The 27,595-nt window shown below is 34.4% G+C and overlaps 1 protein-coding gene across 1 annotated transcript in view; it reads right to left on the minus strand.

The window, feature by feature from the left end:
- Window positions 1–27,595, minus strand: part of ORC5 (origin recognition complex subunit 5) — a gene marked incomplete at both ends in the record, with an annotated part of 55,880 nt that overhangs the window by 454 nt on the left and 27,831 nt on the right. The window contains 4 exons of the mRNA XM_084230519.1: window positions 4,922–5,034; window positions 20,444–20,554; window positions 25,346–25,393; window positions 26,302–26,414. Coding sequence (XP_084086645.1) covers window positions 4,922–5,034; window positions 20,444–20,554; window positions 25,346–25,393; window positions 26,302–26,414 — 385 coding nt within the window. The remainder of the gene's footprint in view (window positions 1–4,921; window positions 5,035–20,443; window positions 20,555–25,345; window positions 25,394–26,301; window positions 26,415–27,595) is intronic.

Here is a 27,595-nt window from a genome sequence, read left to right on the forward strand (position 1 = left end):
TTTTATCATTACATAATGCATAGCTCATCTGTAGTTTTCATTCTTTTCAGTTTTTAACACTGGTTGGCCTGTGTATGTATTGTAACTAAATTTGTATGATCCAAGAATACGATACAAGAGACTATGTGAATGTATATTTTTGTACTCTGATGGCAGGCAGAATAAAATAGCAGTGAGAGAGAGACATATAATTACTTCCCTTTCTTCAATCTCATTCTTCACTATAAATATTCAGACTCAGAGGTTTATTATTTGAATAAATGGTCAAAATAATTAGATATAATGATCTAGCAATAAGTATAAAATTAAAGCCTTAAGTATTCAATTCTGCAAAAATAATCATCCATGTGAGAACAGCCTTTTAAAGATTCACTAATTGCATGCTCTTATTTATTAAACCATCATCAATTAATGTTTTTGTCTATCATTTTGTAATACACTTTCTAAAAAAGTTTCAAAGGAAATGACTGACATATCAAATATATTTTTTTTTAATTTGGAATGGGGAACTACAGATACTGCTGATGAAAACATTTAAAAATAGTTCAAATGAGATGCTATAGCTATTATGATACCTAGTATTGGACTGAAGAATACCTTTTTTATTACAATAGCTCCTCTCTGAAAAAAACTAAACTCGTCCAAATGGTATAGGAACACTGCCAAATTCATCCCATTATATTAGCAGTTATAAAACAATGAAAAATAGTTACTAAATTTTTAAGAAATGTATTATTTTAGGCCTAAACACACAAAAGGTCTAAACACATGTAAAACTATTTAATTTTTTTCTTTCTTTCAGCTCTAGAACCCCCAACAGAGTCAGAAGCAATAGGGTACTGCTAACATATAAACACAATACTGGTTGAAAAGACTTTTCTGGAGTACCTTTTTAAGCACAGGCAAAAAGGGAAGTAGAATTTGCACATCTCTCCAGGCTCAGTTCCCTACAATTACTTTGGGTTTTAAGGTTAAAAATCAAAATGACAAGGTCAAGTGCACTCAATATTAAGTTCTATTTTTTTTAAGTTACAACATCATGGGATTAGAAGATATCACTAGGTAGATTATATTCATACAAAATGATAAATACGAATATATAAGTACAATATAAAGGGGAAGGAGAACAGAGAATTACAACTATGCTGTGACAGCTAAGGAGAAGTGTTCTATAATGGATGAATACTAGAAGAGAACACAAACAAATGAAAATACTGTGATTTGTTAATGGTAGGACTCCTTCATTTTTTTCAGTTATCCATTGGTGTAAGCATAGTTTGCACTATAAATTTATCTTTAACCAAAAGAATGACTAGGCTTAAAAACACAAAGCAGGGCCTCCCTGGTGGCGCAGCGGGTTGAGCGCAGCACCATGAAGCTGTCCGCAACCTCTGCAGCACGGATTCGATTCCCAGCCGACAAGGGAGATACCCACATGGCGCAACAGACCTCTCCTAACTCTCCCACTGCTTCCCTCAGCAGTGTTTTCGGTCCTTCTGCCTGTTCTGCTCCCTGCTCTGTTTCTGGTGAATTCTCTCACCCTCCCGCACCTCTGGCCTGTACCCCAGTTCTTGTATAAATAAATCTTTAAAAAAAAACCCACAAAGCAATTTAAATGTATTCATTTACAAAGTTTCATTACATTTCATTTCTCTGCTTTGCCACTAAGAAGCACTCACCTTAGTTGAATAATATGGTTAAGATAAAAGATCTTAAAAAAAATTAATCAGAAACTGACATGTAGGGCCTCCCTGGAGGGATAAGGGGTTAAGACGCAACCTATGAAGCTGTCCGCAGCCACTGCACCATGAGTACGAACCCCAGCCAGGGAGGTACCCACATGGCACAGCAGACCTCTCCTGGCTCACCTGCTGCTCCCCTCAGCAGTGTATTTCAGTCACTCTGCCTGTTCTGTTCCCCACTCTGTCTCTGGTGAACCTCTGGCCTGTACCCCAGTTCCTATATGCATAAATAAATCTTTTTTTTTTTAAAAAAAAAGACATGTAAGATTATTTAAGAAACATTTACTGCCCAAGATGAATGACTATATTTTTCTATCATCTGTCCAACCCCACAACATAAATAGGTGACTTACCAATAGATTCCCACATTTATTATTCTTTTTTCAAAAGATTTTTTATTTATGCATACAAGAGCTGGGGTACAGGCCAGAGGTGCAGGGGGTGAGAGGATTCACTAGACACAGTGGGGACCAGAATAGGCAGATTTACCAAAGTACACTGCTGAGGGGAGCAGGAGGCGAGTCAGGAGAGGTCTGCTGCATCATGTGGGTTGCTCCCTGGCCGGCCAGGGATCGAACTCGTGCTGCAGAGGCTGCGGAGTGCTTCACAGTGCGGTGCTTAACCCCTTGTGCCACCAGGGAGGCCCACATTTATTATTCTAAGATATGGGAAAATTTGATAGAATTACAGCCAGGGCAGTGATAAAATTCTATTACACAAGCCAAAAATAATTTTGGGCTTAAAAGGACTTGGAAGATAATTTACTTTAAAGAAAGTTTTAATTTATGAGTTATGTAGTTTGCATGAATACATGCTTTTATGTTCTTTAACTTTTCAAGATTTTAGATGCAATTTAGAGTAATATTTTAGGACTTTGGGTAGCTTTTACTTACTATAGGAAATCTCTCATGAAATCCAAATCAATTATTTTCTAAAGTAAGCATCTAGAAAGAAATAGAACATAAATAGCATGGTGGCAATCTGCCTAGGAGTAATTCTTAAGTCAAAATTTAAAATACTTTACTACAAGTTAATAAAATATCATATATCTAAGGATGAGATTTTTGCCATTATCTTTATATTTCACCTTGTTGATTCCTTTACTACACCAAAATATTTTTTTCTCCTGGGATACCAATTTACTTCCTTTTACTTGTGTGGTAAATGGTAAGTTTGAATTCTTTTTTTTTTGGTTCTGACAACTTGAAATTACAACTTCAAATTGCAAGCTCAAGTCATCTTACGTGTCCTCCCTCTAAGAAGGAAAAGCAATGGGAAACTATCATTCACACTGAGAGTGACACAAGGACAATACTGAATAAACTACTCAGTCATCTGTTGTCTCTCTTCTCCCATACTTTATCCCCACATTCTGTGCTCCTTTTTTTGGTATCAGTCTCCTAATGTTTCTCTGGTCAAACCTTTCTGCTGTTTCTTCAGCAATAAAATTCTCTATGTTCTCTACCTCCTCAATATGGTTTTCTCTCTTCTAGACTTAACAGAAACTTGGCTCTGACCTATGCCCCACTTCAACTCTTTCCAAAGTTTCAACTCTTTATTGTACCCCAGGCAATCTTATGCGATAGGGTTGATGTCAAAATGCTCAGCTCCTCTGAGACATCCATTCACCCTATTTTCCCCCTTGTCACCATCTCTTAGTCATGGAATAATGTTAACACCCAGTTTAGTCTTCCCTTCCACTGAAGATCTGTATCAGCCTTAATGTCTTTCACTGCACACTTGTCTTTCTCCTTCCAATGACCATTTCTACTCTAATGATCACACTCAGAATATCTACCTCTAAAAATATCAATTCAGACAATTTACCCTTTGATCCCCAATCTCTTTAAACTCTCCGGACACTTTGAGGCAACCAGTTCACAAACCCCTTTACTTTCCACTGTTCTATAAATATTTTCAGAGTATACATATGCCAGACACTGGCTTTACTTCCTTCCATCCCTTCCTAGTTGAACACTGTGGTTTGTCACTTTAAAAACTCACTTGCTAGCATCCACTGAACTCACTTGGCAAAACCCCAATCCTATGTGATTTCAATTATATCCCTTTACTGTCCCAGTACCTAGCAAATGGAATGCTGCTGGAGAAGATCACAAGAGACATTGGGGTAGACACTGCTAAACCTGTGGATTTGGGGACCTAGAGCTGTAAAATTCATTAGAGATCGATACCCATGTCAAACACGGCTTTAAGACTGAATAATATTCCATGCCTAATATCATTAATTTTAAAATACATGTAAATATGTTCACGCTTACTTTTAAATGGTTGGGAAAGTACTGTTTTATTCAACCTACAAGTCTACACATACACATTACCTCTTCTACTACAGATTTGACAGATCATTATCTAACTGCAACCATGAAATTAGGTCATTTATTCACTCATATAAATGTTTTAACATTTCCACAACAGTATATACACCTCTTTGGAAGAAAACTTTTTATATTTTTAGAAAACTCTCATTTTGACAGATATGTTTTCTTTCCTAAAACTTCTAATGCTCTAGAATTATTCAGAATTAGTTTCAGCCATTTTGCACAAGACAGCCCCTGAAATACTTGAGACAGTTACCACATCCTTCCTAAGGTTTTTCTCTCACATCCCATTACTCTATCAGGGACGTGACATCCTACCACTCCTCTCCTGGCCCCTCTTCAATAACCCCCTTAAAATTCCAAATACAGAAAAGTATACCAGATCTCATCTGTCAATGGCAACAACATAGCATAATGAACTAGACATGGTATTTCTAACAGTATTACCTAAACCAGGATTTTTTTAAAGCTTGTAGTTAGCTAAAATACTTAGAACATAAGCCAGATCTCTCTCATCTTATTTTGGTAGAGATGAGATTTCTGTAGCTCACTGTCCATTAAGTCCCACTTTGATACTATGAGGCTATTTATTCCATATGTTAACAACTTTCAGAATCTTGATATTTGCCATCTGACATATTTGTTAATTCTCCCAATTTTATGTCATTTGTTAATGTGATAAAAGGGTTCATTCTACAGTGAAATTTATTTTTGGCACATAACTGATCTTTTATCACTTAAATACTAATGACATTAATTAGGAAGAACATTAATTTTTATATTTAGTATATAATTTACATAATTCCAGATATTTTACATTAACAATTATTCTATGCTTACCTAGCAATAGCTCTGATGAAGTCTAGAGATACTGTGCATTTGTATTTTGGTCCATTAAGCTGATCGTCATGGCCAACCAGGGTCAATAGCTGAAGGGTCACTAGAGAGGTAATCTAAAAATAAGAGAGCATTTGTATGAGAAAACGTTTTAATGAGATTACAGGATGTAGTTTCTGAAACATTTTATAAATGTTTTGATAAAGATACATAACTAAATCTACAAGAATATCTGTAAAGAATATGGCTACTTTAAAATTTGAACACAAATTTGTATGTATGCTTAAAGTCCCAGTTCATCTTAAAAACTAACAGTCTTTAAGGATTTAAGAAGACAGCTTTATAGTTTCATTAATGACATGACTGCTACCCTATAAAACTACAAATTAGGCACATCTCTCCTCAGAGAATTTTATGAAATTTCTGTTTAAATATTTCTAGTGAGAAGTGGTAGATAGATACAGGCCTTTTTCCAGAGTTGGTGAGAGACAGGAAATAGAATCCTCAGAATGGGGCCTCCCTGGTGGCGCAAGAGGTTAAGACACAACCTATGAAGCCGTCTGCAGCCTCTGCAGCACAAGTTCGATCCCGTGGCCGGCCAGGGAGCAACCCACATGGTTCAGCAGACCTCTCCTGACTCGCCCTCGCCCACTGCTACCCTCAGCAGTGTACTTCAGTCAATCTGCCTGTTCTGTTCCCCACTCTGTCTCTGGTGAATCCTCTCAACCCCCACACCTCTGGCCTATACCCTACCTCTTGTATGCATAAATAGATAAATCTTTAAAAAAAAAAAAAAAAAGAATCCTCAGAATGCTTCCAAACACATTTTATGAGGTCTACATTACCTTGATATCAAAATCACACAAGAAAGAAAACTACAGCCCAATACCCCTAGTTTCCTTAGTAGCTTTTTCTTTTCATATAGACAAAGACATTAATTACCTTTTACTTTGCCACTAGCATTTTCTTGCATATTTCTTACAACTTCTAAGAGATTTAAATACTCTCACATATTTAATTCAACTATTTATCCCAAATTGTAAGCTACACTTTCTTCCACATTTTTTCATAGAGAAACAAATTTATTGTTATTCTAGTTAAATTAGATTTTCAAGACTACTTTAATATATCTTACAGTTTCCTTACTTTCATCATGTTACAACAAACTTCTAAAAGCAAAAAGTAGGAGCAGATAATCTGTGGGAGTCACTTTCAGTTCTACCAGAACTGAATTCCATAAATAAATTAATTACATCAACAGTGCAAAGGACACAGTATCATTTCAAGATACAGAAGTTAAATGACATTTCCAAAACATTAATATGATTACTGATTTTGGGGGCTCGGAGAGGAAGACATGACTTAGAAAAAGCAAATAAATAAAAAATGAAGAAAAATCAGACTGTGGTTTCTCAAATTAAAAATTACTAATTTCAGATATTTTTTATACCATAACCTTACCATATGAACAAAACAACAGAGTTTAGGAGAACATCACAACAAGCAGTGCATAACTGCATACCCATGAAACACTAAAGAACTTATTCTAAGTACTGCACATTCAAAGGTGAATGGGATCTTAGAAAATATTTACTTATCTAATTAAAAATGTCCTGACAGGGCCTCCCTGGTGACACAAGGGGTTAAGTACCACACTATGAAGCAGTTCACAGCCTTTGCACAGTTCGATCCCTGGCAGGTCAGGGAGCAACACACATGGAGCAAGAGACCTCTCCTGTCTTGCCACTGCTCCCCACAGCAGTGTATTTCAGTCAGTCTGCCGGTTCTGTTCCCCACTCTGTCTCTGGCGGGTCTTCTCACCCCCTGTATCTCTGGCCTATACCCCAGCTCTTGTATGCATAAATAAATAAATCTTTAAAAAAATAAAAATAAAATGTCCTGACAATATGCTAAAGTCTTATCTCCAGGTTGGCATTAATGCCTAAATAATTTGGTATTATCAGTGGGAATACAGCAGAAGTAAAGGACCACAGGACCAGATTCATAGTGATGTTTCAGTTTTGTACACATTCCTGTCCATGCATAAGACAGAGGAGGAAATAGTATTTTTCATCCACTGCAGCAGCTGAGGATTCAAAAATAAATTAATCACTTCAAGAAAAAGTCATTCCTACGAATGTCCCAGATGCAGAAGTGTTAAACTCTAGAACCACCAAAAACTCAAATGTAGTATTTGCAATCAACAAATTTAACATCTTAAAAAGATCTAATCTTTTTTTAGGAAAAGGCTCTCTACATAATAATAGTAAAATATACTTGTATATTTGGAAAACTTTTTTTTTAATAAAGATTTATTTATTTACACAAGCACTGGGTACAGTCAGAAACACGGGAGGGTAAGAGAATTCACCAGAGCCAGAGCAGGGAGCAGAATAGGCAGACGGACGAAGTACACTGCTGAGGGGAGCAGCGGGCGGCAGGAGAGGTCTGCGCGCCACTTGGGACCCTTGCCCGGCGGCCAGGGATCGAACCAGCGCTGCAGAGGCTGCGGGCAGCTTAGCAACCCAGCACTCAACCGCTGTGCCACCGGGGAGGCCCTCGGAAAACTTTTTTAACACTAACTTACTAAAGAAGACTTCTATGTAACTGTACTTTGAATTACCCTGGAACATATTTTATAAACAAAAACTAACAAAGAATCTACACATAAAAGTTAAAAAAAAGATTATTAAGGGAAAAAATATGGGAGGACTTCTGGTCCAGATTAAGATGATGGGTCTTCATAAATGCTCTCCTTCCCTCCTAAATACAACATAAACCCTGGAAATAACATAAGAGGCAACCAAAAGAGGACTCTGAAGACAAGATTGCTGAGGAACCCAGGACTGGAAGAATACAGAGGCAGAGAGTTTTATGACGACCCACCCAAGAACACAAGGAGACACAGGCCTAGCATCCCACAACCCAATCCAGAAAGCTATCTAGGTAGGCTTATTCCTTCCTTCAGAATAAATAGGAATCCTGTCAAAATAAACTAGTGACTGTGAATTCTATCTGGCAAAACTATGCTTCATGAATGAAGTGGAAAAAAAAAAGATTCTCAAGTAAGACAATTTGTCATTTGCAGACCTAATGTTAAAGCATGGCTAAAGGAAGTTCTTCAAACAAAGAGGAAATGATAAAAGCATAAGAAAGAACAATGGGAAGAGCAGACATATGCCTAAATTGTATATACTATCTCCTCATGAGTTATCACAAATATACTGATTAAAAATTGTAATTTATATAAAACTCAAGGCAATATTTGGAAAGTAGTATATAAAGGAACCTAAGTATGGTTACCACACTTCACTGGAAGTGAGAAAACATTGATACTACTTATAAATCTAAACATGCAATTACCATTTAACTTAGCAATCATACTCTGGGGCATTTATCCCGGAGAAATGCTTGTTCACATAACTGTATATGAAAGTTCATAAGTAGCTTTATTCGTAATTCTAAAAAACACCGGGAAGAATTCAGATGTTCAACAGATGAACAGTTAAACTGTTGTGGTACATCCATATCATGGAATATGACAGGAAAATAAAAAAAAAAGAGTGTACTATTGATACATGCAAAAATTTAGATGAATTTCAGATCAATTATGCTGAGTTAAAAAAAAAAGTCTATCTCAAAAGCCACAGACCATGTATTTCTATTTATACAAATTCTTGAAATGACAAAATTTTGCAGGTAGAGATTAGTGGTAGGCAGGGATTGGGCAGAAGAGAGTTGAATGTGGTTATAAAAGGAGAGGAGCTTGTAGTGACGGAACCGGTTTGTTTTTCTGACTGTGGTGGTGGAGAGAGAAATCTGCACATGGGATAAAATTTTATATAAACAGATACACACAAAATGATATATATAAAGTAGGGCATTTGCATAAGATCAGTGGATTGCATCAATGTCAATTTCCTGGTTGCTATAGTGGTACTGCAGTTTCACAAAATATCACCACTGGGTGAAGAACATACAGGAAGAGAAGAGTCAGTATTATTCTTACAACTACATGTTAATCTATAATTACCTCAAAAAAAAGTTTAATTAAAAAATAAGTAAACCAGGCCTCCCTGGTGGCACAAGGAGTTAAGCACAGCACTGTGAAGCTATTCCAGCCTATGCAGATCCCCAGCCAGCTAGAGAGCTACCCACATGGCCCAGCAGACCTCTCCTATCTTGCCTACTGCTCCCCTCAGCAGTGTATTTCAGTCAGTCTGCCTGTTATGCTCCCTACTCTGTCTCTGGTGAGTCCTCTCCTCCCCTCACCCCCCGCACTGCTGGCCTGTACCCCAGTTCTTATATGCATAAATAAATCTTTAAAAATAAATAAGTACACTGATAAAGCAAACAAAATAAAGTGTTTTGAGAAAGACCTTATAAACTGTTGAAATAAATTTTATCTCAAAATGAAGTCACCAAAAAATATTTACTCATAGAAACAAAACCATCTGACCCTACTTACAGGAATTTTAAAGAAACTAAGATTGCTTAAAGTGGGCAAATTCAAGAATGTTATTTCAGTATTGTAATGCCAGAGTGAGGTCGTATGAGCTTTTGAAAGTTTACAGATTATAGATTTCCCCATTGTAAAGCACATAACTATAAACCCGGGTGGTTCAGCCACAAGGATTTATCAAGGATTTTTATTTTGCCGGTTTCATTCTGTGAGCCCACAAAGGCCACACAAAGTTGCCACACAATTTATTACCACTTTTGGACCACAGGAGGATTACAGCAAAACTTATAAATCCCTGAGTGTTTTACATATCCCCAAATTCTTTTTATTTCTATTATTTTTGAAGGCAAATGTTTGTTGTTTCATTTGTTTGGGGGCTATAAAAACCAAGTACACTTCAACTTACTAAATGCAAAAGTGCTCCAAAGTAAAAGTAAAAGTAATTACAAAATAAACTTTTGAGATAGCCTATCAGGACTGGAAACCTTGGAGATCAATGCCTCATTTTACCGATGAGAAAATATGCATTATAAAAGGATCGCTGACATTATCAGTCCCTAGTCAGTCACCCGAAACAAACTAATATGTTGAGGCACTTAAGCAGATGTTGTAGAAGTATTTAATCCAAAAATCCCAATGAAAAAGAATATACCACATATACCATGATAAAGATTTATGAGAAAACATTTTAGAGTTAGCAACAAATTTGAAATTAAACACTTAAGAATACTTGACATATTTAAATATTTAGGCAAAATAATATCTCACTTGGGGTGCTGCTGACTATTAGAAGGCCAACACTAATAATAATACACTTAATGTAACCCAGCATTCACTCAGAATTCAGCAAAGGATATGGGCAAAACTTGCAGGGGGGAGGGGCAGTTATAGGATCTAGTTAATACTAGTGACCATAGGTAATTAGTGGCGTATGGACTGGACAGTATAACTGATTGTGCTATAGAGTGTAGAAAAGACATTGTGCTAGGTACTTTAATTTCTTCAGTTGTCACAACTCCATGATGAGTTAAATTCTATATAAACCTGTTTTTCCAGATGAGGAGACATCATCAGAGAGGTTAGTAAATGTTCAAAGTCACCGAGCTATAAAAAGCACTGAATTTGCGTAAAACTCTGAATCCAAAATCCATATTCCTTAGACTAATCAAAATAGGGAGCTGCGGGTAAATATAGGGAACGGCTAATTTCGTTGGACCTGAGGAAGAAAAACTTTATGGAAGATGGCAACAATAGGAATAGTAATATGTTAACTACAGAAACATTCCACATTGAAAGGGGACAGTATGAGTATGCCGGAGGTTAGAAATCCAGCAGAGAAAAAAGCACTGCAGATTTAAAAAAAAAAAAAAAAAAAAAAAAAGGTAAATGTAAAAGGATAAAGAAGTATCTCAATATAGGTCAATGCGCTACCTCAGGGATATAAATAGCTTAGGTAATTAACAATCAACAATTCTGTGAACAAAATTATCAGCTGTAAGGAGTCTGATGTAACCAAAATACTAATGTTATTAATCTAATGATATGCTAATTTTTCATAAATCAGGTTATATATATCAAACATAAAATCATTACTTTTAAGGTTTAATCTTAAAAGATAAATAATTTAGTTGGGGAAAACCAGGATTTCTTAAAATCTGAAAATCAGATAATAAAAATGGTATCCCAAAGCAAAAAAAAAAATATTCAGGTAACATTATAATATTAAAGAAACTTCAGGTGTGTTTCATTAAAAATCAACATGTATAGAGCTCCTGGTGGCACAAGGGGTTAAGATGCACCCTATGAAGCTACCCACAGCCACTACAGCACAAGTTCAATCCCTAGCCAGCGAGAAACCCACATGGCGCAGCAGACCTCTCCTGTCCTCCCGCTGCTCCCTTCAGCAGTGTATTTCAGTCAATCTGCCTGTTCTGTTCCCCACTCTATCTCTCGTGAATCCTCTCACCCCCCAACACCTCTGGCCTGTACCTCAGTTCTTGTATGCATAAATAAATAAATCTTTATTTAAAAAATCAATATGTATATACTACACTAAGTTCACCACTGAAAATCCAATTCTGTCTTTTACTATACAACTGACTCCTTTTACCCGACTTACCTAATAAAACCACCGATGGTTTTACAGTCTGAAAAGTTTATTTTTGTTTTATTTAATTCATCTGTTTGTTTTCTCTATATACCACATATGAGTAAAGTCATACAGTATTTGTCTTTTTCTGTCTGACTTATTTCTCTAAGTGCACATCCTCTAGCTTCATTCATGTTGCAAATGGCAGGATTTCATCTATTTTTATAGCTGAGAAAATTTCTTATATATTTGTGTATTGAAAATAATTTACAAAAAATTCATGATTATGAATCATATAAAACATACAATATTTGGATAAATTTAAAGTTAGTATAAACATTTATAATTTTTTTTTTAAGCAAAGGTAAAAATGTCATTCCTGGAACATTGGCATCATTTCCAAGAAATGTCATTTTAATTATCTAAGTAAATTTAAATTTTTGTAAGGAAATTATTACTCTCCTTCTTGATTTCTATTACCCATAAAGACATTTTATTTTGCCAATAATTTTCAGATTTTAGGGAGCATAAACTGGTTTCCACAGCTGCTTTTCTTGTCTGTTCTGTCACACCCAAATTCAAATGAATGAAACTCAAATGAATAAAAAGCAGCCTAGGGAGATTTTCTTTTTCAAAGTCAAGATTTTAATTTTGTGCTAGGAAATACAATAAAGTTTAAAAAAAATGCTGTAGTATAAGTCAGTTAATTCATCTTTAAGCTTTAGTCAAATGTTTCCATTGATGTTTTTCCTCCAAATAAAAATTCCGGGTTTTAGTTCTTGACTTAAAAATAAACAAATTCCTAAAAATCTGAAGCGTCATGCTATCAAAAGGAAGAGTATTTCCCTAGCTTTCATAGAGACACTAATTAAAAGATTTTATTTTATTAAAATACCAAAGTGTGTGTGTATGTGTGTGTATATATACACACACATATATAGCCCCCTGTTTAGCTCCTGTGTCATGACTGAAGCATCTACAAAGGAAAAAAAAAAACCTCTTACATGTAGAATATTTTAAAATTTACATCTTAAATGGGGTCACTCAATATTTGCTTAATCTTTGCTCTGTGTACTATTATGTTCTTTGTTCTCTTCCATGTAGGGGATGAGCTGATTATTTATGTCTTAACAAAAGGAGTTCATGTACCACAGAGATTTTTTTTTTCTTAATCTGAGAGGCAGTCACTAACAAGCTTCAGCTGGAAGTGCTTGATGTTAAAACAGTGTGAACCTGTTCCTGGGCTAATAAACTCTGTTCTTTCTGCCAAAGAAAGGAAATCAATTTACAACTGTAATTAATTTTTAACATGCCCATTATTTTTAAAATTTCATGGGTTAGTATGTACATCAACTGATTTGTAAAATAACTTACACTGCTTGTCCAGGAATAGCACAACAACCTAAAACTTTAAATTATTTAAATAAAATAATTTAGTATGTAATATGTGAGTGCATACCCCAACAAGCACCACATTTGATCTGAGTTCAGGTGATGGGATAGCTCACGAGCATAAGGCATATACCAAAAGAGCTTAACTGGTATTTTTACACACACGTGGTAGACATGATGAGTATAGCAATGAAAGAGGCAGGCAAATACTGTCAAAACTGTCAACGTTAAATCAACAGAAATTTTTATTAAAAAAAAAAAAGGTGGGGAGTGGATTGTTAAGTTTTCCAATATTCTCAGATAAACAAAAAGTGGCATGTATGTTTATATAGAGAGCAACTAAAGATAGTGCCTCTAATCTCTGGAACTTTTTACCACACAAATGACTGCAAACCTTTAGTATCCAAAAATACTGTAACAGCATGCTTAGGAGAATGGGAGGTCATTTATTCATGAGTGAATCCCATGCTCAAGGAACTGTGTGAGACACAAACATGAAGAGACAGGTCTATGTCCACAAAAATTTGAGACAAATGTATAATAAACTGGAATGACAATATGAATGCTTTGCTAGTGATATATAAACATAATTATCTGATTATAAATAAATGAATGTCCAAGAGAAGGGAAAGAGGTTTACTTAAGAAATGGCATTTAGGCGTGGACCACAAAACATGAAAGAGCTCAGCAGTGGTGGGGTAGCAGTACATGCAACAATAAAACACAAAATTTGGTGTGTTTTCAGAGAGAAAACAGCTTAAGGAACTGTAAATAGGATAAATCAACGGCATGGCAGAAAACAGGGCTAGTTTGTGAAGGACCTTAAAAAATGCTTGGCAGATTTAATAGTTCCATAGATAATATAACTTATTTAAAGAGTGTAAGCAGAAAAATTAAGACCAAATTTATTTTTAAGATTTATTCTGATGACAGTATGGAAGAAAAATTTGAAAATGTCTGATGACAGAAAGACCAATCAGAAAGATGGTGCAATAATCTAAAAAACAATGAAGTTATTAAGGTAATGGCAGTTGGGATGAAAAGGATAACCTCTAAACATTCTTATTTAGCAGGAAAAATAGAATGATTGTGTTTAGCAACTAACTGGACTGGAGGCAAGGGGTCCACAGATATTTTCGTCATTTAACTAAACTAAAAAGCACCTTACATTGTGTCTGCAAGAAAGTATGTGTTTAGTAAAGGATAAATCAATGGCCAACTTGAAATCTAGGCAAGTCAGAAAAGACACAGGAAAAGGTTTAGGGAATAGTTTGGTTGTGGGTGTGTGATATGGCACATGACTGCTCTGCTGACAATTTGGGTCCAGAATTAGAGGACAGTGGTTAGAAATAATGGAATTCAAAGGTTATCAGTGTACACACAGCATCTTCAGTCAGAGACATAGATAAGACAATTCTGGTAAACCTAGTAGTTTCCTTTCTTACAAGGGCATACTTCAAGAATTCTCTATCACCATTCATAGTGGCCAAAGTGAAGAAGCAACTGTTCTATAGGTGACTTGGAACTGGGGACCTAATCTCTCATCTAAGAGAAAGAACAAGAACTTTCCTGCCATACCAGCTACTGAAAGATGTAAAGGTATAGATAAGTGGGGCCAGTTTCCTCAGACAACTACAATTAGTTATAAGTTGACAAGGAATCAAGACACTTTCTTATTGGAAACCCACTTAAGCAACATCTTTTTATAGTCATCTTTTTATAAAAGTATTTTTAAATGTAACACACAATTCCAAAATGTAGATTTCTCCAAATAACTTATCCTAACCTGTTAATAAAACACCCTCTCACTAATCTAGATAAAAAGCTCTATCTGTGGCATGCATTTGTCTATTAAAGCAAAGCATTAATAATAAGATTATTAGAAAATGTTATCTTTCAAGATATTTTCTGTGTTTACATAATTTACCTTAATAGCATTAAGAATTCCAGTTGGATAGTAATAGTATAAATCAAGTACGTATGCATACAAACCTTTTTTGTATGCTTTAAGCAAAAAAATCTGCCAAGTCAAAATTTACTGGGGTTTGTTGAACACAATTCCAAAAATAATGTAAATAAAAGATATACATTTGACATATTTATTAGAAGTAATACTATGCTTTGCGAAAGATAGTTATAACATATTGCCTACAAGAATAAAGAACCAATGCATTTTTTTATTCCAAAGTTGAAGGCATAATTTATGCTATTTTTTTTTTTTTTATCCTAGAGGCAGTATTTTATAAGTCACCCTTAAGCAATGGTTCCATTTTTCTACAGTTCAGTAAAAATACCTACTGCTGGGCTGATATATTCACAAAAGCAAGGTAGTTACACTGAAGAAATTTAACATTTGATTTAAGGAAGAGAAGAGCAGGAGTAAACACTGTTCTTTTACAAAAGAAAACAAGAAAAACAACCCACTCCTTGGCAATAAAGTAAAATAAGCTGTGCTTTATATTCTCTTTCATAATGATTAATACTAGTATTCCTTAAAACAACAATGCAGGCAAAAAAAATCATTAACTTTACTCCTTTCAGATATGAAGCATCCCAAAGAGTTTTTTAAAAATCTCCTGAAACAGGCACCTACTGCACAGTGGTCTGGTGGCAGAATAGTAATACAACCACACCAGGGGGAGTAGGAGATTTGAGAATCTAATTTACTGCACCAGTGGAGTCTGAGCATTCTGGCGGTGAGGCTCTTAGCTGCTAAAGAAGGGTCTGGGCTGCCTTGGTCAAACAGCACCCCTGCTGACCTATTCATCAATGAAGTAGGCATTAAGTAAGGCTCTTTTACCATCTTTGGAAAGGAATGCCTTACAATTTCAGTTGTGTTTAAGGAAAAATCATAGTAAGATTATTAGAAAATGTTAGCATTCAAGACATTTTCTGTGATTTACATAATTTACCTTAATAGCATCAAGGATTCTAGTTGGATATTACAGACACTGGAATGCTGTCATAAACCAAATGAAGCACAGAGAAATTGCAAAGGAACTGCTTTTCACATTTTTTAATATTCTATAGTATCAAAGGAATTTACTTTCAGGAAAACTGTTCCCCTTTGTTCAATTTTAGTATCTATAAAGATAATTCTCATACACAAATCACTTTACATGAAAATCTTATAAATTTTAGAATTCATGCTTTATATCTATAAGGTTCAAATTCTTATTGATATATGCACTGGACAGTGTTTCATCAACTATGGTTTCTGATGTGATTAGTAAACAATAAGTGCAATTTTTTTGAGAAATACAAATCAGACCTTATTATTCTGTAATATACAAATATTTTTAAGATAGAGGCTTTGTAAGTAAAACCTATAAAATCAATTTATTTGGTTAAAGTGCTTTTGATTAAAAATGAGCTTGAAATACTGCATAAGAGTGATTCAATGACATAATTTTTAACCATAAAGTATTTGAAATAGAGCCTTGTAACTTTTTAAGAAAAGTCACCTATTTTATAATAGGCCACATACAATACTTACTTGTCCATAATTTAACAAGTTTCAAGTCTTTACTGAGATTGTTTGATACCAACAAATAATTAAATTGGTTATTAACAAAACTTAGTTATCACAACAGGTATCAATCATATGTCCACAAAACTAAGGCACATTAGAAGAAAATTTTCAACAAAGTTTCTTATTTTCCTTGGAAGATAACATTTAAATACTTATGTTATCAAATATTAGAAACTACTAAAATAAAAATTCCTATTTCTATTTTTCCCTTCAAGTATCTATTAGTTCTCACTTTAAGTATGTAAATATTATTTCCATCAGCATGTATGTTTCTTTCAGTAATGCACATATACACCATTAACTCTACTATAAGCTGCTAACTGGTATTAATTCAGAGTGTATTGTTTCTTGTAACAATAAAATAACTTACTCTCAATTGGAATTTTAATAACTAATTATTCCTTAAGTCACTATTTTTAAAACTTTATTTCAGGATAGATTTAAATAGATTTAAGCAAACTGCAATGGAAATAAATTTTTGCTTAAAGAGAACTTGAATGTATATACTACATCTGATCAATTTATTATTTGTGAAAAATTATAAATAATTATGTAGCTAGTAAATCAAGCTAGAGAAATAACACTGTAAAAATAAATCCTTTAAACAGCTGCATGTAGACTAAATGAATAGAAAAACAATACATTATCATCTCATACAGACATTACAACCACTAAAAAGCAATTGACTTCTAAGAGGAAAATACTCATAGACATAATTTCTTACCAATTTAATTTATATATTTACAGAAGTATACAAATGCATGCGCACAACATTAAATATCTTCAGTCAATTTTATTTTTATTTAAATAACTAATAAGCCAAATTAACAAACACCTTCCTCTAAAAAAAATCAAAGACAGTATTCACAAGCAGAAGCTGTTTTCCTGGCTCATGTAAAGCTAGAATGCAACAATCCTGCCATCTAGTGTCATATGAAATAAATATTTTCAATACAAATGTCCTATTTTTGTTTGGCACTTAAAAAAATTAAATGTGAGTTAAATACAAATTGCTATTCCTAAGGGAGTCAACAAGAAGAAAAGAAAATAAGGCATTTAGGAAAAACACATGCATTTTTTGGATGCAATTTCTGTCATATTTTATACTTAAAGACAGCATATACATAGTTTGATTTTCTTGAATACTTCCATTGACCAAAGAAAAGTCAACTTACTAGGATTAGTTACATGTATCACTTTTGTTTTTTTTTAAAAAGATTTACTTATTTTTTATTTTTTTTTTTACTGTGCAGTAGCCTTTTTTTTTAATAATAAATTTTATTTTTATATTCCCCATACAGTTGTAACCCCCCCTTTCTGATCCCAATCCCTCCCCTCCCGCCCCCCACCCCCCCATTTACTTATTTTTTAAATTAATTATTTATTTATACAAGCACCGGGTACAGTCAGGAGCGCGGGAGGGTGAGAGAATTCACCAGAGCCAGAGCGGGGAGCAGAGTAGGCAGAAGGACTATGCACACTGCTGAGGGGAGCAGTGGGCGGCAGGAGAGGTCTGCGCGCCATGTGGGACCCTTCTCTGGTGGCCGGGGAGCAGCCAGGGATCAAACCAGCACTGCAGAGGCTGTGGGCAGCTTCACAACCCAGCGCTCAACCGCTGCGCCACCGGGGAGGCCCTGCATCACTTTTGTATCCCAAATGTGAATTACTGAGATCAGGTCCTAAATGATTTCTATCATCATACAAATAAACAACTTTTGAAGGCAATGTTTTAAACATACAAAATTTATCACTTTGATTACTGCCAATGAGAAGATATAAAGAATAAAAAGATTGTTTTGGGCTGGTTAGGTTGAAAAGAACTTCACAAGTGTTAAAGTTGAAAAGAATTTAATCATGGCTATGGTTGAAAATAATTTAACTTTATTAAAAGATAAAAATACATTTTGGGAGAATTTGTTTCTTAGCTAGATCTCTGTTGAAAGACTGGTGACGCTGTTCATCTATAATAAAAGCCTCAGGCTAGCTAGTAAATCTCTAAATCAGCAACCTCTTGTTTCTAGACCTGATGCCAGTACAATCTTCGAGAAAGTCTGGATGCTACCAGTCACTTGTGAGCTCGTGAGCGGACCTCTCAGACATTCTGAGGTCCGGTTCCTTCTCTTTGTAGACTAAGAAAATATGTAACAAGACTTTATGAAATGCAAAATGCTCTGCTGGTGTGAGATACCATATGCAAGGTACCAAGAGCAAAGCGTGATGTGTGGCAGCAACAATATTACTACTACCAGACAACTACACCTCTATGATATAGCCCAGTCCACTTTCAACTAAATCAGTGTGATAGTACATCTGTCTTGCATTCTCCTAGTTCTATATCTTTGGTCATCCAACCTTCTTAAATTTCTAATCTAACTGAACTCTATATCCACTGGACATAAGATGTCAGAGATGTTATTTATTATTTTCCCTTATTATTTACACATTTTCTCATTTTTGTACAATAAATGTTTCATTTATGTAAACTAGAAATATTTCAAGAAAAAACTTTATTCATTCTCACGTCCAGTTCCATTGTTTTACCTTTTCTATAGTCTCTTTTCTCTCATCCTACCCAACCCACAAATGATCACTCTTTTACTAACGTCTCAGGAACACTAACATTCATTCACAGCCTCACAACTTTATTTTTATGTACATGTTTTATTCTCCTAGAATAAAACATAAGCAACCTGAAAGAAAAAAATTTACTATACATCATTGTGTTACCACTAAGGTAATTTTGGTCACCTGAGAAGTACAATCACACGTGAGGCACACACCTTTCTGCTCTATTTAGTAGGAGCACTGCCACCCTTACTTCCTTAGGCTTTAATTCACAAAGATTTACGTGTTGTATCACACTGGGAACATCATTTACCTCTCTGAGGCTCAATTCCTTATAATAAAGACCATAACACCTAGTATTGCAACAGCAAAACCAGAAAAAAAAACTCATGTACTATATAGTTAAAATTATCAATAAAATGTAAGGTATGATCAAAAGTCATTTTCAGACAAAGTACTTTTTTTAATGAGGGAAAATCCCCAGACTACATGTATAAATTGAATTAGACTAGCAACAGGTTCATCAATATATCTACTATCTTAGCTAGTTATTTACACAGCTCAATAATAACTAGACCTTTCTTCAAAAACAAATGTAAATACAATGTTTTACAAATGTTGATTTATATAAAAATTATCTAACTTCCAATGTTGAGAATACTGAAAGTGTAGTAATTTTTAATGTTACCAACACTCCCAAATTACAAAGCCTAATGTCCATTCAGAGACCAAGTTTATTTGCAGTGAATTAAAATGTATTATTTATGTATCAACCTAAAAGCATACATAAAATATTCATTGCAATATCTGAGATGATACTGTTATGAAATAAAAACAAGTTACATCATTTGCTTGTTTCTTCTATGTCTTCATGCCATGAGCTAAGTACTATTCTTCTGGACCATTTAAGACATCGACTCTGACTATATTTTTATGAAGTAGGTTTTGCTGAAAACACCAACTTAAAAAATCTTCATTTAAAATGTCCTATTCCTATTTTTATGCTACCACTGCCATCTAGTGAAATTTTTCAGAACTTAAGCATTTTGAAAGCAAATAGTTTTTTTTTTTAAAATATGCATACTGTTTATCTGTAGAGTATGCCTGTGTGCATGGATATTTTATATTTATACACATATACACACATATATATGGACATTACAGATTATGTTCTTAAAATTGTATTCATTAAATTATACTTTTGTATTATAATTTATCAATTCAATCATAAAACTACTCATTTCATCAACAAAATAATTATAACAATTAAAAATATCTTACTGGATGATGTTTTTCTCATCAAGTTATACCTGCAAACATGTAAATTCAGTGAGACTCTCAAAGAATCTATATTTGGAAATTTCCCATTACTTACCAAAAACCCATTTACTACATAGTTAAAATAGTGCCATATGCTGACTCACTCTATCAACTATGTAATTGAAGAATTTCATAAAGATGAAAGGTAACTATTATTAAGCTTACCTGGGAAAAGATATTTGCTGTTGGAGCAACTCTACTGTCCACAATACTATATAATATTGCTAATAATCTGTCCAGTGGGAATGGTTTTGGTCCGAGGAGATGATTGCTTGTCTGTAAGAAAAAATATGGATTTTCTTCTTATGCAGAGCACTCATTCTGTACTATAAATTCCCAAAAACAATATATTTCTATTATACACAGTTCCCCAAAGATTCCAACAGAACTATTTTGCAGTCCCTGGTGGCCCAGCAGTTAAAGCCTCAGTGTTATAAAACTATCACCAGCCACTGTGGCATGAGTTTGAACCCCAGCAAGGGAGCTAACCCACATGGCACAGCGACCTCTTCTTTCTCACCCACTGATCCCCTCAGCAGTGTATTTCAGTGAATCCGCCTGTTGTGCTGCCCACTCTGTCTCTGGTGGGTCCTCTCACTCACTGTACTTCTAGCCTGTACTCCTGTTCTTGTATGCATAAATAAAAAAAAAAAACTTTAAAAAAAATAAAACTTTCCTGTTATGATCACGATTTCGTCAAGATTTTTGACAACATCAACAAATACTTTTTGTTTGATTTTGATCTGTTTATTTTAGCATCAACAAATATTAAAGAACTCACAAATCATCCAATTTGTCCTGAACATCACCTTACTTTGCTGCAGTAATTAGATGTTAAGTGACTTACCGAAGCTATTTGTCAGGACAGTGCCTAACTAAAACCAGGGTCTCAAACTTATTACTTAACTCTCATCACTATTTTTGTGTAACACCTGGCAAATTCACTTGTTCAACAGTTCTAAAAAGATGAAAAGTTCAAAAAAAAAAAAAAGCTATAGTAAAGTTAGCTTAGAAAATTAATAAACATGTTTTATGACTTATGAGTAAGCTGTCAGTATGAAATAACATAAAACTTATTAAAAATTTTAAAGGTTAGGGCCTCCCCAGTGGCGCAGCAGTTGAGTCCTGGGCTGCAAGGCTGCCCGCAGCCTCTGCAGCGCCAGTTTGCTCCCCAGCTGCTGGCGAGGGTCCCATATGGTGCTCAGACCTCTCCTGCTACGCCTGCTGCTCCCCTCAGCAGTGTACTTCATCAGTCTGCCTGTTCTGTTCCCTGCTCTGGCTCTGGTGAATTCTCTCACCCTCCCACACTTCTGACTGTGCCCAGTGCTTGTATAAATAAATAAAATCTTTAAAAAAAAAAATTTAAAGGTTAGAAAATGTTTATACTGTGAACAAGTCCTATTACACAATTAGTTATCATTAGAAAATTAGTGTTAAGTTCAATTCTATTAGATAATTTTAGTAGCAATGCAAGAACTTAAGTACTCTATATTAGCAATAGCAAATAGAAGGAGAAACTACATTTATATACATGGGGATGACTACTTTTTAAAAGAAAAATGACTTAAAAAAATACCTATTCAAATTACAAAGTGAAGGGGTCTCCCTGGTGGCACAAGGGGTTAAGCACAATTCTATGAAGTAATCCGCAGCCTCCACAGCCTCTGCAGCACAAGTTTGATCCCCGGCTGGCCAGGGAGCAACCCACATGGCGAGGCAGACTTCTGTCTCACCTGCTGCTCCCCTCAGCAGTGTGTTTCAGTCAGTCTGCCTGCTCTGTGCCCCATTCTGTGTTTGGTGAATCCTCTCACCCCCTGCATCTCGGGCCTGTACCCCAGCTCTTGCATGCATAAATAAATAAATCTTTAAAAAAAAAAAAAAGTAAAATATTTACCTTAGTTGTTTATATCTAAGATAGTTTGAAAATTATTTTTCAGGTCTTAAATTTTATATGTTTTTATTAAATATTTCAAAACATTTAGAAAACTACAGGTTAATATAATAAATATTGGTGTATCCAATTTTATCAAACCCTAATATTATACAATATGTGCAAAGAAATAAAACATTAGGTCGCATTACATATAAACAGGAATCCTCTTGAACCCTTCTCACATTCCATTCTTCATTTCCCTCCCTTAGTAGGAACTGCTATGCAAAATTTGGTATTTTTATCACTTTCATGATGAACTAGAACTACATGTATCAATTTGGAAAAATCTCATGAACATCATATTTAAAGGCAAAAAAGCAATTTGGTAAAATGACGTACAAAATGATATCACTTATATAAAACTTTAGATCATGCAAAAGTGCTACATACTGTTTATGGATACATATATAGTAACATAAAAACCATTATTTAAAATATCCTAATGCATTCCATCTTATGACCAATCATCACCTACTTTTAAAACTGTATCACTATCACAAATAATACTGTATCAATCTTGCACATTTCTCCTTGTGCACATGTGTAAATTTCCCCAAGTAGGATTGCTAGGCTAAAATACAGGGCAAAGACAGTGATGTGTCTGCCAAATTATTTCTTCTGGGCACATAGGAAGACTAGATTTTCAGACTAGCATGGAAGTGATATGATTGAGTATTGGCCAGCAGGATATGGGTAAAAGTGATATGAGCTATATCCAAGCCTGGCCTTTCAAACCACTGCATCCTTTTACAGTGGTAGCAACTTTGAAGTCCATCATGTTTCACTTGGCATCACTATATGCTGAAAGAATGTCACCCAACTCATATTCAATTGTGTCCTGAGCAATGTATATACCTTTCTTATGGTAAATCACTTAGGGTTAGGGCATTTGTTCTTTACTACAAATAGCCTAGCCTATCTTGACCAATACAAAGTAAAACAATGTCTTCAAAGTCAGCAGAAATCGCTACCAATTGATAAGTCTATACTGAGTAAAATTATTAAAGAACTTGACATAAGACCTGAAACCATAAAATACATAGAAGGAAATACACGTGAAACACTACGGGATATGCACATCAAAAACATCTTTACAGACACATCACCCAAACCAGTGATAGTGAAGGCAAAGATCAACAGCTGGGACTACATCAAATTAAAGAGCTTCTGCACAGCAAAAGAGACAATAACAAAAACTAAGAGAAACCCCACCAACTGGGAGAACATTTTTGCACACAACACTAATGATAAAGGACTGATCACAAAAATCTACAAAGAGCTGATGAGACTCAACAACAACAAAGAAAATAATCCTGTCAAAAAATGGGCAGAAGAGCCAAAAAGAAACTTCTTTGAAGAGGAAATACAAATGACCAACAGGCATATGAAAAAATGTTCGCCATCACTCGTAATCAGGGAAATGCAAATCAAAACTACCATGAGATACCATCTTACACCAGTGAGAATGGTACATATTAAAAAAACTAACAACAACAAATGTTGGCGAGGTTGTGGAGAAAAAGGAACTCCCCTGCACTGTTGGTGGGAGCAAACTGGTCCAACCACTATGGAGAGCTGTGTGGAGATTTCTTGACCTTCTAAACATAGAGCTTCCATATGATCCAGCAATTCCACTCCTAGGTATTTACCCAAATGACACAGAAACATCAATTCCAAAGAGCACCTGCACCCCTATGTTTATAGCAGCACTGTTTACAATAGCTAAGCTTTGGAATCAACCCAAATGCCCAAAAATAGATGACTGGATCAAGAAGATGTGGTACATATACGCCATGGAATATTACTCAGCATTCAAAAAAGATAAACACATGCAATTTGCAGCAACATGGATGGCGCTGGAAGGGATCATGCTCAGCGAAATAAGCCAGAAAGAAAAAGAAAAATACCGGATGGTCTCACTCATAGCAGGAATCTAGAAAACTTAAATAAGGGACCAGGAAATTGAATATCTATAAGAAAGTGAAAATCATAATCAACAAACAACTATGAACCACAGACACTCTATGAGGGGTGGAGGGCGGGGGTGGGGAGAAATTGGGGTCAAAATAAGGAGGTTGCAATTGTATGGGGAATATAAAAATAAAATTAAAAAAAAATGGAATGAGAAAAAACTCACAGCTTATAGTGAGCAAAGTCTATAGTTCAAACTTCTCCATTTACCAAGAAACAGCAGCACTTTAAATACACTTTATAAAGCGGAATAAGTGATCTGAACAGTCTAATGCTCCTTTCATCAATTTAAATCTTGCTCCACACCTACACTCCAAAGTATTTAGTGATTCTAATTCCTAAACTTTTCCAGATTCCTAGGTCAAATCAACTTGCTTTTGGGTTTAGGTTTCAGCTGTCCTTTGCCTGCTCAGACCCCTTTATTATAAATATACTATGTACTTGTAAAATTTATAGTTCTCAGGCCTCCCTGGTGGCGCAGGGGGTTAGGTACAGCCCTATGAAGCTGTCCGCAGCCTCTGCAGCATGAGTTCAATCCCCAGCTGTCCAGAGAGCTACCCACATGGTGCAGCAGACCTCTCCTGTCTCACCCGCTGCTCCCCTCAGCAGTGTATTTCAGTCAGTCCTCCTGTTCTGCTCCTCACTGTCTCTGGTGAATCCTCTCACAACCCCCCGCACATCTTATATGTATAACATCTTATATATGTATAACATCTTACATGTATACATCTTATATGTATAACCCCCCAGTTCTTATATGTATAAATAAATGAATCTTTGAAAAAAAATTTATAGTTCTCTTGTCTGTTTAAGTTTTTACTAGTTTATCTTTTCTATTTTTTCAATGTTATTTCTGTAAGTTTACAAAACAAGGAAGAGAAAAATCAGCTTTGTTTAGTGAAAAATTCTAGGGTGACCTTTATGAATTAATAATTCACTAAAAATCTTTGTCTACTTACTTTTTTCTCTCATACCAGTTCATTTGAATGTGACTTCAATCTTAGTATTCAGCATAACAGAATACGACTATATTATAAAGGTTTCACATTAATATAAATAACTTCTTATACACAAATGACTAATACAATTATGCATCTATTCACTTCCTATACTATCCTAAACTCATAAGATTTTCCCATTAGAGATATTAAAATGTAAATTACCTTTTCATGTTTCTTTAGAAAGTTAGTTTTCTTGATTTTCCCATGATGCTACAGTAAGGAAAATAAATTTTTAGATGAAAAATAAGTACTCCAAAAAATAGGAAACATAACTTATTTTCAACATGACACACATGTCACACACATAACACCAATTTAAGTATCTTTGGCTTTATTATTTTATTCTACTTGTCATCTAAAATGTCACTTCAAAATATCAACATTTTAGGCTGATTTGATTTAGATTTCAACCTTATACAAGATTATTTCACATATAAAGTTTTAAAATAAAATGGTATTTCCTAAAAGAACCTATTACACTGATTTATTACAGTACATTTATTGCTATAAAAACAAACTTCCAAAGACAAATGATTTTTTATTCATCCCTTAAAGCAGACTGTTAATTCACATTAAAAAACACTAAGTGAGAACAGTTAATTAAGTACAGGGACTCAACAGTGGGAGAATAAAATAAATGTGGTCTGTGCCCTCATGAAACAAAAGATTAGTGGGCAAGACAGGCAAAAAATAAAAATGTATTACAAATATACTTAATAGTGAATCAAATTCTGTATTATTTTTTCAAAAAGAAAACAATTCCAGAATGGGATTTCTCCAACTAAGCCCATGTAGCACAAGACTCTCAATGTTCTAGATAATGATGAGAATTCATGACACTAACGTTGGAGTTTTAGAACCCTTAAAATAATTCCCATCTTTAAACAAAAACTTATTTATGTCTTTTTTTAAATCTAGTATTATTACCTAAAGTACTCTGAACTCTTATGCGATGCTATGTACTTCCCCCAAATTTCAGGCTATAATCTTAAAGTCTTTTGAGAATGAGTACTAACTACACATTTAGCTATTCCTTATTCTAATCTCTGTCCTTAGAAATGAACATCTATTGACAAATTTCAAAATATTCCTTTTAAAAAATAAGGTGAAATTCATACCTTAAGAAAGAATCTCTTGTCAGTTCTTGCTGGATTGTATGAAGCAAGGTATGCAGCAATTAGAATAAACTTAGAGTAATAAGGAAGTTCCACATGAGTATATGCCGAAAGACCTATAAAAACAATAGTTTTATGAAGGTATTTAATAGGCTACCATTAGACTTTAAGTATCTCTTATCTTTTCTCACTTATCTCTGACTACCTATGGTGCTCTTTGTCTAAAAGACCTACTTGTAGAACCTAAAGTGACATGACAATGATGTGATAGTGCTGGTGGTGAAGAGTATTATTGATATACTTTTCCTCATTCTATTATTTGTGTTTGGCTCCTCCTATTCTGAAATCTAAAACCTACCCATCCTGTCCTTCAAAGCCACATTCTTGATTAAACATTCCCTGATACTCTCCTAACAGACAAAATTAGTTAATCTATCTCCACTATGAATTCCTATTTTGTATATTTCACATATAGCCCATGTAAATCTATACCTTCATTAACAAATAATTATATATAAATTATATTTTTTACTGAAGGAGCAACATTTCTTGTGGTTTTTGTATCCCTACAGTGCCTCTACACAAAGGAAATAACAAAATGGAGACATAAAATAACTGAATAACTAAGTCAGCAGCCCAATTCTTATAAGAAGGGGAGACAGAATCTGATATTTGCTAAATATTTAGAATGTTCAGACATTGAGCTAGGAGATACGTGCTTTATTTAAGTATCATCTCTTAATCTTTGCAGTAACTTAAAGCTACATATTCTTCCCATTTTAGATGAAGAAATTGAATTGGGCTTAAGGTCACAGAGAATACAAACCAATTATTGTAGACTTTTCTAGTAACACCTGCTACTATTTCTTTCCATTACAACACAAATGGATGTCATTTGATAACATCTTGAGTATTTAGAAACCAAAACAGACAAAAGAGAATCTCAATACACCTTCATCTGATATCAGTTCTCCCAAGCCCCAGTCATTGACCTAATTTTAAAGAACATTTTAGATATTAGCTTTATTTTTAATTAAAAGTAATTCTATTGAGATAAATACAAAGTAACGGTTTCTTTAAAGAAAACAAAGCACAAAGTTTTCAAAACATAACTGAAATATAGCCAAGTTAGGTTAACATAAAATTGGATTTTCTTCCACAGAACTCATGAAATACATACTAAGATAAAAGTGTCATATAATTAACAAAAACATTTAAAGAAATATAAGCTGTTTGATTTTCACATGATATAATTTAACATTCAGAAGACAGAAAGCTGGTATTCAAACTATTTCAT

This window comes from Talpa europaea (genome assembly GCF_964194135.1).
Source record: "Talpa europaea genome assembly, chromosome: 3".
Taxonomy (NCBI): Eukaryota; Metazoa; Chordata; class Mammalia; order Eulipotyphla; family Talpidae; genus Talpa; species Talpa europaea.